Genomic DNA, 12,192 nt, shown 5'->3' with positions numbered 1-12,192 from the left:
TAAGTAATTGATTGAAGTCTGATTGACAGTGGAGAAAATTGCATACATTTAACATTTTGAGTTTTAGAAACATTGATATTCGATCAGAGATGTGAGTATTAAAGTCTCACAAAATTTAGTTGTACTGAATTGAAGGGATAGATTTCTATGTTCTCTGATGGTTAGTGGGTCATCCTAAAAACCCACTTCACCAGGATTAGATACTGATGAAAAAAATTAGTACAATTTCAAGAATATTATAATAGCTCACAACTTAGCAATCTCTCCTGCTTTTTTTTTTTAGATGAAAATATGAACAGTCTTTTCATTCATTTCCAAATGGAAAGAATTTTAAAATTCTTTTAGGCTACCATTCTGTATTTTCTTTACCCAAGAGTTTACTGGTAAATGTGGGTATATATTCCTCAAATGTTGATATATATTCTCAAAACCGAAATGGTCAAATACACTTGAGAAACAGTTTTTTTGTTTGTTTGTTTGTCTTAAAACTACAAGGGCTCTCAGAGGCCTTGAGTGTTGATATGCTTCATGAATCCATGGAAAAAGGCCAGAAGAGGTAACTCTTCAATGAACACAGTCTGGGAAATGCTTCTATTGACAAACAACAATGCTATCAAATTTTGGAATAGAGAAATAATTGTTATAATGAGTAGGGGAACTTAAATGTTTGTAAATCAGTAAAACTCTGTTGCTAGTGAAGTTTAAGGGAAAGAAAAAGGCTGTGTCATTTAGATATGCTTTCTAGCCATATATGTTGAGAATGAGAGGAGCTCCTTAAAAATTATTTTGATTTTCTGTGGACAGGATTTTGCAATGTTTCTGCTTACATACAAACACAACAACATTTTCTATCTAGTTTACAACCAAATACATCTTCCTGGTCCTTCCATAACCCCATCAACTGTCATTATGTTGATGAGATCTCTCTATTTGCAAATGCAATAGGTTATTCTATTGAACTTGTGACAATTTGACCATATATGTATTTTTAAGTCCAGAAAACCTTCACATTATTCAGATTTCTGCTAATGGAAAAACTCCATTAACTAGCACTTCTATATAAATAGGGTAGATAGATAATTGATGATGTGCACAATGATTATTCTGAGGCACTGCGAGATCATCAAGTACGTCTGACTCATCAGAGGGAAATTAAATTACATTCGGTGTAGTTTCAGTGTTGAGTGTATATTTCTTTTATTCTTGGAAATGGATAATATGTGCACTGTCTCTATGGTAACTCCCTATAAGCCAGAATATGTGATTAACCTCATTTTCCAACCATGCCAGATAATAGGGAAATTCATTATATCACGTTCGTCACAGCTGTCCTTTACGCAAATTCAGCTTTTACTCTCTTACCTTAAAAGCATGGCCCTGTTTTTAAAGTTTTATTTCAGCACCAAGTACACACATACATACATATTTTGGTCATTTGGATTGAATTGAATTCTCCACATTAAAATGAGATATTATATTTGACGAGGCATTACAGTACTTGATAACCAAGTACACGCTTGGAGAATGCTGCCTGGTATTTGTTAATTAACCCTTCTTAAAAGGGCATGCATTTCATCTTCCCATATTCATACTAACCTTACTGATTCATAAATGATTTGGCTAGCTACAGGATTTCATGTTTATCCTTCAGACGACACTGGAAATATTCAGGCATAAGGACATGGCTGAAAGTTTATGTTGGCTTCTAAGCAAGACTCAAGGACATTATAAGACTTTTCAAAGCTTTCCTTCAGAGCTACATGGAAATTTGCTCGGGTCTTTTAAACAAGTCAATCCAGGAGGTCTAGAGAACCTTAGAAAAGTGTGAGGTAAAGAGGACTCAATAACAGTTGTATGATGAGGGGTTGCCACCATAATTTGTCAGTTACACAGTAATATTTTCTTTTTGGTACAGTACTTCACAGGACTTAGACTGGCACCATACCTTAGACAGTAAAAAAATGTTTAATCATTTGCAGATGATAAAATTGAGGCATGGATAAGAGACAAAGCTAAATTAGGTCAAAACTGAGATTAGATTATTTGCCTACCTTGCTATTAAGTCAAAGATAATGTAGTCATTGAACTCAGAAGGATCTCTGATCCAGGTTACGGGCAAGGGATTGAATAGGTCATGGAAAGGGAACCTGGAGAGGGGCCAGGAGATGGAGCTTATGCTCTGAAGGGACGATTTCATTTTGTACAGTGTTCCTTCTACATTCCAGATTACAGAGACAATATAAACAGGCTGTTAAAATGATCACATAGTATAGAAATGTAAGGTCAATTTAGTTTGATCTTTGCTAATGTATTTATTAATAACTGTTTTATTTTGGAATGATTTTCGAGGTTCAGAGAAGTTGCAAAGATAACACAGAGAGTTTCCAGAGATCCCTCACCCACTTTCTCCCATTGTACCTTTGTCAAGACTAAGAAACTAACATTGGTGCTTTACTATTAAGCAGACTTCAGATTTTTTTTTTTAATATTTGAGATTTCACTAGTTTTTTTTTTTAAAGATTTTATTTGAGAGAGAGAGAGAGAGAGAGCATGACTGGGAGGGGCAGTGGGAGAGGGAGAGAGAGAATCTCAAGCAGACTCCATGCTGAGTAAGTGTGGAGCCTGATTCAGGGCTTGATTCCAGGACCCTGAGATCATGACCTGAGCCAAAACCAAGAGCCAGAGGCTTAACTGACTGCACCACCTAGGTGCCCTGTGAGATTTCACTAGTTTTTCTCCTAATGTCCTTCTTCTTGTTCCAGGACTTTTGTCAAGGGCACAATAATTGACATGTCTCTTTACTCTCCTCTGGCCTGGGCAGTTTTTTAGACTTTCCTTGTTTCCCCATGACCTTGACAGTCTTGAAGAGCACTAGCCACATATTCTGTGGAATGTTCCCCATCCCCTAACACAGTCAGGCTTTTTGCATCTGTACTTTGTTATCTTTGCAGTTCAGTGAACACATGTTACCATTAACAGTAAGAAGAACTTTTCTCTTTATAGGCTGTCACCTCATTTCCATTCATTGCTGGAGATTACATTATAAAATAATTCTTTTTTTAAATTTATTTTTGATTTATTTTTTATTTTTTGAGAGCGAGAATGAGAGAGTACGTGAGCAGGGTGGGGAGGGGCAGAAGGAGAGGGAAAGAGAGAATCTTAAGCAGGCTCCATGCCCAGCAGGGCTCCATCTCACGACCCTGAGATCGTGACCTGAGTGGAAATCAAGAGTTGGACGCTTAACCAGCTGAACCACCCAGGCACCCCATAAAGTAATTCTTAAAAGTAAATCTGCTTTCCCCAAAGAATCATTGTTGTGATTAGGAGTTATGTTTTTGACCAAAGATTTAACTTAAAATACATTACAGATTGACTGATGTACCTTGAAAACAAAACTTTGTAATGATTTGAATGAAGAAAATCAAATTCCAAGTCATAGAATTTTAGGTCCTAAAAGGTATGTTGAGAGAGAGTCTAGCCTGGTTGTTTCCAAACCAAGTTGAAGATCACACTCACCTCTGGAGCTCCTACAATGCAGATCCCAGGGCCCTAGATCCACGGATTTGGAATCTGGTGGACGTGTGAGTCAGGTGGAACAGGAAAAAGGGTTGAGAATTCCCAAATAAAATACTTGACAGAGCTAGGTTTGAGGATTTGGGAAAGCCAGCTTGGTGTTTCTTTTGGGGGTGGAGGTGGGGAAGGGGTTGTTATTCACATTCCTCCACCTGGAGTTTTAAAAGGGGAACAGTGTCTCCTGATTCCTCCCTAAGGTATGTACAGAAGAAAAGTGTGAAAGGGGGCAGTCCAGGTGCTTGATTTAGAGTGTGGGGACTGTTTGTGGGTTTATACTTACCAGCTTCAAAACTTTTTGCACCTCCTTCAGTTGCCTGAGGAAAATGGTGTAGAGAAGTGAGAGATTAGTACTGATTAGTACTGAATGGGATAGAGAAATGCTGAGCCTCAAAAAGCGAAAAACCACTGGGAAATTGTAATTTTGCACTTTTATGGGAGGCATTGGCTGGAGAATTTCAGATATTCTATTTTCTGAAAAGGAATTTATTCTAAAATTTGTGATGTATTATGTTTTTTTTAGGGGGTAGATCTGCCTCCTTATTACTCTTTTCTCATACCAACATCAATATCAATCTATTTTTCCTGAGTGGGAGGCATCTTCATAGAAGATTTTATGTAATGAATAATAGGGAAAAGTGCCCAAACATTTTCTAGAAAGATTTTAATTGTCTATATGAAAAATTTCCGTATTCATTATACTAAACATGATATCTAATCCAGAGTAATTGGGTCTCCCTCAAAACAGGAGGTAGGTTGTGCTTAATCTTTTATAAATTAACGAATATAAAACTAGAATTAAGTCTTCTAATTAAAGATATAGTAACAAATCATTTTAACTCTTGTCTAAAGTGTTTTTCCATTTGTCTCCCCCTGGGTAATAATGAGAACTAACTATGGTAAAATTTCATAAATAAAAAATCAGATTTCAATGAAAGTTAATACCAGTTGAAGAGAATGTTTTAGGGGACCAATATAATGGTTTCCTGTTGACAAGAAGTGTCAAGCGGCCAAGGATATTTCAGAGCCATTGACTTTTTTTTTTTTAATCCAGCAATGGATGCAATATCTCTTTGATAGCTTTTGGTTCTATAGGTTTGTACTGCTTCAGTTTAAAGCCATGGTAGGCTTGCTTTTGGCTTTATACAAACAGGAGAAAATAACTAAAAGAAATAAATTAATATCTCCTTTCTCATTTATGTTCCATGTATGTTCTACACTGGTTTTAGTTAAAATTAGGTTTGAAATTAAAAATTATAGTGATGTTTTCCAATTTCTCTGTGTCCTTCCTTCCTTAATCCAGATAATGGCCTGGTTCTTTAGTAAAAGTAAGTAAGGGGTCCAAATCGGCATTTTTGTTGGAAAAAAATTATAGAAAATTCAAGGGTTAGGCAACATCAATTTTGCTGAAATAATTGGGAAATTCCAAAAATATACTACTATAGTTAAATACATTACTTATTGTTAAAGGGCTCCATACTAATTCAAAAGAGAAGTGTTTTGTATTCTACATAGCCAAACTAATGTCATTTATTTTCAACTCTGGCACAGATTCTGTGGCTTAATGCAAATCACTTAACCTTTCTTTGCTTTTGAGTCTTCCAGCAAGTTGGAATATAATGTTGATAATCATCAACCTAACTCATAGAATTACTCTACAGGATATCCAAGAACGTCAAATTACCTTAAAATGGTTGTACAAATAATAAATAATTGTGTCCTCCCCCCAAATCACTTATTTATTAATTTGCACATTATTACCTTTGCTTCCTTGAAGAATAAAGTTTGTGCAATGGCTAATTTACATAATTTTCTATTTAAATGCATGTAATTAATGGTAGTAAAATTAGAAAATAATTAATGCTAATAATTTAGAGAACTCCAGTTTTCTTAAATCTTTTTTTCTCTGTAATGTAGTTTACACATAATAATCTTTCCATTAGTCCATTAATAATGTAATTATTCTAAATAGTTTTATGACTTTATAGAGGTCCTTTCTTTGAAGGTTTATTGGGCTTCTATTTGAAGTCATGCCCACTCTCTTGTGTAATTGCCTTCAGTGGTGCGTTTTCACCAAAGATGGAAATGCTTCCATTTTCTCACTGTCTAGTCTGCTTGACTGAAGCAGAGTTACTCCTGGGAATTTCTCCAGTATCCCTGAAGCAGTGCTTTCATGAGGTACCTCCCTTCAACACTTCAGTGGAATTCACACTTCAAGTATGCCCATCATGGACATTTGAACCCTCTGACACTCACAAGCTCACCTGCAGTCACAGGTTTGGGCCCCCACCCACAAAAACAGAGCCAGGTCTGCCCACCCAGGAGATGCTGGGGATGTTGCTTCTCCACCTATTTCTTGTCGAGCACCTTTTTGTACATAGAAGCACTTTCATAGAATTCATCCGTAGTTCAGTTGAAGTTGCAAGTAGTGCATGTACATGGCTCAAACCTAACCAATTGGGACATGCACTGCAGGTAGTTTTAAATCCCTAAACCAAAGTCCCACCATTACTTTCTCACAGATCTCCAGATTTCTTGCTACCTTGTGTGTGGCACTTTCTTAACCAACCGTTCTCCTTGAACCTAGCCAAGCCCATTCCTACTTAGATGGTTTAGTAGTGTAGTGGAAGAGGAAGAAAAAAAAATCAGGGCTAGAAAAGAAATTACAGGGTGGAGATTGACTTTGATCAGTGGTTTTCAAACTCTGTTCCACAGAAGGGTAAGTTGGACTGACCAACGGGAGTGAGGGGGCTTCCAACTACTAGCCAAATATTGATTTTGAATTTGGGGTATCCTTGATTTGGGGCTTTTGAAAGCTTTCCTTGTCATCTTCAGTATTTTTGTTTTGTCAAAATGTATTGATTTAATCCATTGATAGGCTAGGTAGAGCTAGAGGTGATGGGAAATGAAGTGTGTGTGTGTGTGTGTGTGTGTGTAAGGTGTGCTGTAATAGCTTCTAATGTAGAATAGATAGGCCCACATTAGTTGTACCTGAGAAGTTAAAAGAAAATTCATATCCCCCTCCCAAATGCCCATGAAATTGCATTTTGACTTCTGTATTAAAGATGTTTGTTTTCCCACCTTTAACTCTAGAACTTATTTTTTCTGTGGTTTATAAATTAATCTTTTTACTTCCATGATCAAAACCAGTATAAATACATTGTATGAAATACTGTAAGAATAAACAAGCATATAAAATACTCCATGAGACTACACAAGGATAAGTAGCGCTGTTACATAATGGCAAACAAGAATATAATTATTGGGATGAATTATTAAGTAACTTCCTTGAATTGAATTAGAATTGATTTTGTTATTTCCTTAACAATATATTTAAAATGGAGCTGAAAATCTAAAAAAATTACTCGACGTCATTAACATTCCTATAGATTAAGAGTTTAAATAGTATTTAGCCTTTATAGCTTTCTACTTTAGATCGTTGTATTTGGAGCATAATATTTGCTTGCCTGAAATGATTCAGATCAATGGTTTACAACTCTGTTTCTTGGAGGTTTCTTAGAAATGCCTTAGGGGCCAGCATGTGGGGCAAAAGAAACAAAGCAGACGGGATTCCTGGCTCCCTTGTTTCAACCCAGGCAACCTCACATTTATCTCTTTTGTACATCAAGAGTTCTGCTTAGGATTTCAATTAAAAGGAATTCCATTGCTGAAGAGAAACAAAAAAAACTGAAAACTCCTGGCTTGGATCTAGCCCTACTCTGTAGTGAGGGGCTGACTCCTAGAATTTCTTCCACACAGAATCTCAACTGTACATTTTTGCAAATGAATTTTAATATCAAAATTTGAAACTAAATGAGTATGAATGTTAATAAATATGTGTATTTTATGTGAATCTTTCTAAGTATCTGCACTTTTGCATGTATTCATTCAAAAATTATTTATTGCATGCTTACTGTTGGGGAGACTGAACAAAAATAAGGGGTTCTTACTGGTAAGGCACTTTAACATTATGTGATGAGAAATACAACAATCAGCAGTGTACGAAACCATACTAAATGGTAACCTAATGGGGAGGCAGTGCTTAGAGAGTGAGGAGGCTAGAACAAATGGTACTTGAGGTATTTTTTAATTAAAACAAATAATAAGTTAAAAATGTTTAATTAACATTCTTTGTGGGATAGTTTTAAATTATAAGAGTAACCGTGTCCATTGTAACAAATTTTAAGTTGAGTTTGCAAGGACAAATGGGAGCTGGTTGGGTACAAGAGATGGTCGTGGCTGTGGTGGTGGTGCTCCATGTAGGGACCAGATATATTGATGGTCTTCTGGGCCAAACTTAATTTGCAGGTAGGCATAAGGAAGTAATGAAATGTGCGTTGTTTGAATGACATAATCGGAGTTGTGTCTTAGAAGATCATCTGACAGCAATGTGCACAGTGGATTATAAGGGAGCAAGAATGGGACTAAGGAAACAATTCAGCTCAGTTGCAAAGTTGCAAGTAAGAAAGGGTGATGGCTTCAACCAACAGAGGTGGGAAGAAGAGGACAGATTCAAAGAGAGAATGAGAATTGTCAAGAGTTCCCAAGATCGGGATGGGGGAAGGGAAGGAGGGAGGGGTCGATGATGACTTCTGCATCTTGACTATACAGTTGGGTGGATGGCCCGTGTCATTCCCTGGGCAGGGATAGAAGAGCATAGCTTTGGCATAATGAGTGAAGATGGGTATGTGTGTTGTTCTGTGAGAGTATGTGAGCATGTATGTATGTTCTAGACCTGGATCTGAAAGTGTGTGGGTTCTAAGCACAAGTCCTGGAGTCCCTGGGTTCATATCCTTATCTGCCATTAGCTATGTAGCCTTGGACCTCTAAGCCTGTTTCCTCAGCTGTGAGTTGAGAAAAATACCTACCTCATAGGGTTGTTGTGAGGTAGAACATAGCATTTAATAGGAGCTTTATGAATGTTATCAAATACTATTATTTATCTTCTTCAGACCTTAGGTTTCTCATGCATAAACTCATGGGGGTAGGCTGGGTTAGATGATTTCTGGGGATCTTTTTAGCTATAAAAGTTTTCATTCTAGTATGTCTGCTGTCTGTTTGCATGTGTATAAACAAACAGTTTTACTCAAAAATGCCAATCATTTCTAGGAACTTGCAACATCAGACTCAGATTCCCCAACAGCAGACTACAGGTAAGTACTAAAAGCAGTAAGTTGATATTAACGTATGAAGCTAACAGATTAAAAGATTATTATAGGACCATGTAATTTATGAAGCTTTAGCTTCATCAAGTAAGGCAAACCAGTTGTGTCATTCCTTAATCAGAGTTAGAACCTTAGAATAATAGCTTAGATTATTGCATAGATTGCCATCGGAGTGATAAACACAGGGTAAATGATCTTAGAGCAAAAGCATCCATGGAGGTCCTGTCTAATTAAGGAAGACTGAATATAATCCCCTTCCTTCAGTGAAGCTCCCTATTCTTCCCCTTGGTATGAAAGATTCTTAGCTTGGATGCATCCAGGATTTGTCTCAGTAAGTGAGCAGCTTGAAACTGACTCTTACAAAAGGAAACCATTGTGACTAATCACTGAGGCTTCAGGGGGATAAATGAGAAATGGTTGGCCTGGTTTTAATGCCACTTTAAAAAGCTGTTATAACATGACCAGTGACAACAAGATGGCGGACGATTCTCCCTTGACTATTCTATTTCCCTAAGACTTGCTTTCTTTAAGTTTATTTCTTTCAAGTGTCCCTAAAAAATTTCCACAGCCAATTATTTCATTCATCTCGGTACCAAGTAGATAACTTATTCATGATTGTCTTCTAATTAGTGGTTGATTCCTAGTTCTAATTGCCAGGCAACCAGTAATGCCTTTTGTGGCTCTCTTGGAAAAGCAAGAGAAGTTTTAAAAATGTAAGTTGGATGTGGAATTCTGAGTATGAATAGTGGTATTGTAGTAGGGAAGCTATTAAGTAAGTCTCTTAAAAACTTTAAGCACATATAGAAATTTATTGGATGTTTTTATTCAGAAATTATTTTCTCTATTACTGCTTTCGGGAATTTAAGGAGATTTTCGTTTGACAACTTTTCAAAGATTTGAGGCAAGTATAATAAAGTTGTTCATCAGATTTTAATTACGAGATAGTGTTTATCAGAATTTTCTCCCACAGTTTTGATCACTTGTTTTAATTAAATGCTAACATGTTTCAACAAGGGTGTTCAATATATTGATGTGGTGGTGCTACTGTGTAAGCATTCAGGAGATTGATGAAGGAATCAACTTTGTTATAAATACCTGTTACCTAAAGAGCAAAGACAAAAACAAATCCCTATTAACACTAATTGCCTGGCTTTTTTTAAACAAGAAAACATTTAAAGGAATATTCCTACATTTCCCTCATTAAATTCATAAACTTCTAACTCTTCTAAGATGCCTTTCCTCTGATTCTTAATTATTTCATGCAAGGGGTGAGTAGAAGGGAGACAGTTTCTAGTTAAACAGTAAGTAACTTATTTGTGTGTTTTAAAAATCCAGATTTTACTTATTCTCCCATTAGAGGAAATAAGGGAGCCTGAATAGATGATGTTAGAGAGACATATTTGATAGCAGTATAGATTTTCAGCAAGTAGACTTGTTAATGTGCTAGTTTTTAGTAATAGGCAGCATTTCCAACTACAAGTACAATTTATGCGGAGCAAATGGGATAAGAGCCAAAGAATTTCCCTAGGGGAATTTTAGGCTGTTCAACCCAATTTTCTAGATTATTTTTCAAAAACAGATTTTGGGGAGGCATTTTGCTTGAGTCAAGGAAGCTTTGATCTCCTTTTTAGTTAATACGATAGCCTATTACCTCCTTGTTTTCTTATATTTTTCTGTGATTTGGAGCACGTTATTGACTAGAGTGCACTAACTCCTCTTGGTTGTTTTCTTCTTGTCGTTGTTTTCGCTGAGTCCCCAAAGTATCTAAGTGCTAAAGGGAGAGAGACCGCCCTAGCATTTTTTACAATTATGGTAGATTGTTGTGTTTCTGCCTCTGAGAAATGTACAACCAAATAGAGTTATGCCTCCCAGAGAGAAGAACTGAATGGGCAGGTTAATTTCCTTATTCCCATTCCCTTTGTTTGAATGAAAAAAATAGTTTGTTTCTCAGTTTCCAAGTTATTCTGCTCTATATGCACATCCATGGATTTAGGGCTCTTTATGTATTTTCCGGGGTACAACAGCTTTTCTGTCGCTCCTTCCTGGTCGCCCCGGTACCACAAAGAGGCAACCACATTTAAAATAATTTGCTTTTTCCAAGTACCTCAAAGCACTATGCAAGGTCACAGTTTTCTTTATGAAGGTAATTTAAGCACAGGGCTTGTCTCTTGGATACCAAGTAATTTTATCTGTAGCTACTTGAATGGAATTTTTCGGGAAGAGTATATTTTGAAGTTTGTTTTATTTAGTTGGTTTTTTTTTTTTAAATGATCACCCAAAGTTTAAGAAATGAACTAGCTGCTGGTGTTGTAATCCTGGACTTAAGCACTCGCTGGGATAATAGAGCAGTTACAGGCTGACATTAGCACTACCTTTTTGGACGAGGCCCAAGCCATTAGGTTCGATGCCCCTTCAGGTTTTCTCATTTTCTTTGCCTTTCCAGCCCACACAATATTTTCTAAAAAGCTGCGATTAACAGGTACAGTCATACATCCCGCAGTCAACCCCATTCTTTTTGTTTATTGTGGGAGGAAGTTTCAGACCATACCTTCTGAGAAGTACAAACCATTACGTCTTTGGCCCAAGGACTGATTTAGAATTTTTTCCTTTTTTTTAATGCAGAGAAATAATGTCAACATGATTATTTTAAATTGCATTGAGAAGATAGAAAATTACTTCTTGTCATACTTTGTTTTGCTCAAAATCTAAAAAGTGTCCTTGCCCTAACTCATGCCCATGTTCGTTCTTCCACACTCCAGGTAAATGGTATCCCTGAAGAAAGGAAACTGACTGAAGCAATGAATTTGTAATCAGACAGCATAGCAGTTGTATCTCATTTCTTCTCTTTTCCACTAATGCATGAGCTTTTCTGGCATATGGTATGCATGTCGACAGTATTAAGTCTGTAGCAAATAACACAATATAACTTTCATTTTACTAAAGTATTTTTTTTTGTACTTAAAGCATTTTTGACAATTTGTAAAACACTGATGACTTTATATTTGTTACAAATAAAAAGGGACCTTTAAAATAAATATTATTAATGAAGCTTAATGTCGGGTGAAATTTATTTCAGAAAATATTTGATTGCCTTCTACATGGTAGGAATCTTCTGTTGCTAGGAACAGGTCCATGTGGTCATTCTTTATTCAGTAAGATTTTATTAAGCACGTTCTATAGATACAGAAAAATATCTATGCTCTGTGTTCCACGTGAGCAACCCATTTAAATAATGCTATTATCCTTATGGCATGTCTCAATCTGTTCTTTTATATACTACTTCTTGGAGTGTTTTAAGGTAGACCTGGTTTTAAGAATTATGGATCTGATGATACCTTGTTTATGAAGGATGGCCCTGGGCTGCATAATTACCTGTTTCCATTATCAGATACTTGTTTTTAGAAGCAAGCCGGGAGCTATTACTCAAAAAGAGAATAGTTACCCACTGTTAGTGACA

At 36.3% G+C, this 12,192-nt stretch overlaps 1 protein-coding gene across 2 annotated transcripts in view; it reads left to right on the top strand.

Moving 5' to 3' along the window:
- The window catches only part of SGCE (sarcoglycan epsilon), a 67,857-nt gene extending 56,156 nt beyond the window's left edge, over positions 1 to 11,701 (top strand). For both annotated transcript variants that reach the window (XM_035020592.1, XM_035020593.1), the window contains 2 exons: positions 8,680 to 8,723; positions 11,495 to 11,701. In XM_035020592.1, the coding sequence (XP_034876483.1) occupies positions 8,680 to 8,723; positions 11,495 to 11,511 (61 nt within the window). In that variant the 3' untranslated portion in view covers positions 11,512 to 11,701. The remainder of the gene's footprint in view (positions 1 to 8,679; positions 8,724 to 11,494) is intronic.
- Positions 11,702 to 12,192: the final 491 nt, after the last annotated feature.

This window comes from Mirounga leonina, unplaced genomic scaffold, assembly GCF_011800145.1.
Source record: "Mirounga leonina isolate KUSES-001 unplaced genomic scaffold, KU_Mleo_1.0 Mir_174, whole genome shotgun sequence".
Lineage (NCBI taxonomy): Eukaryota > Metazoa > Chordata > Mammalia > Carnivora > Phocidae > Mirounga > Mirounga leonina.
The sequence above is the reverse complement of the archived record's forward strand: the minus strand, read 5'-3'. Positions and strand labels throughout refer to the sequence as shown.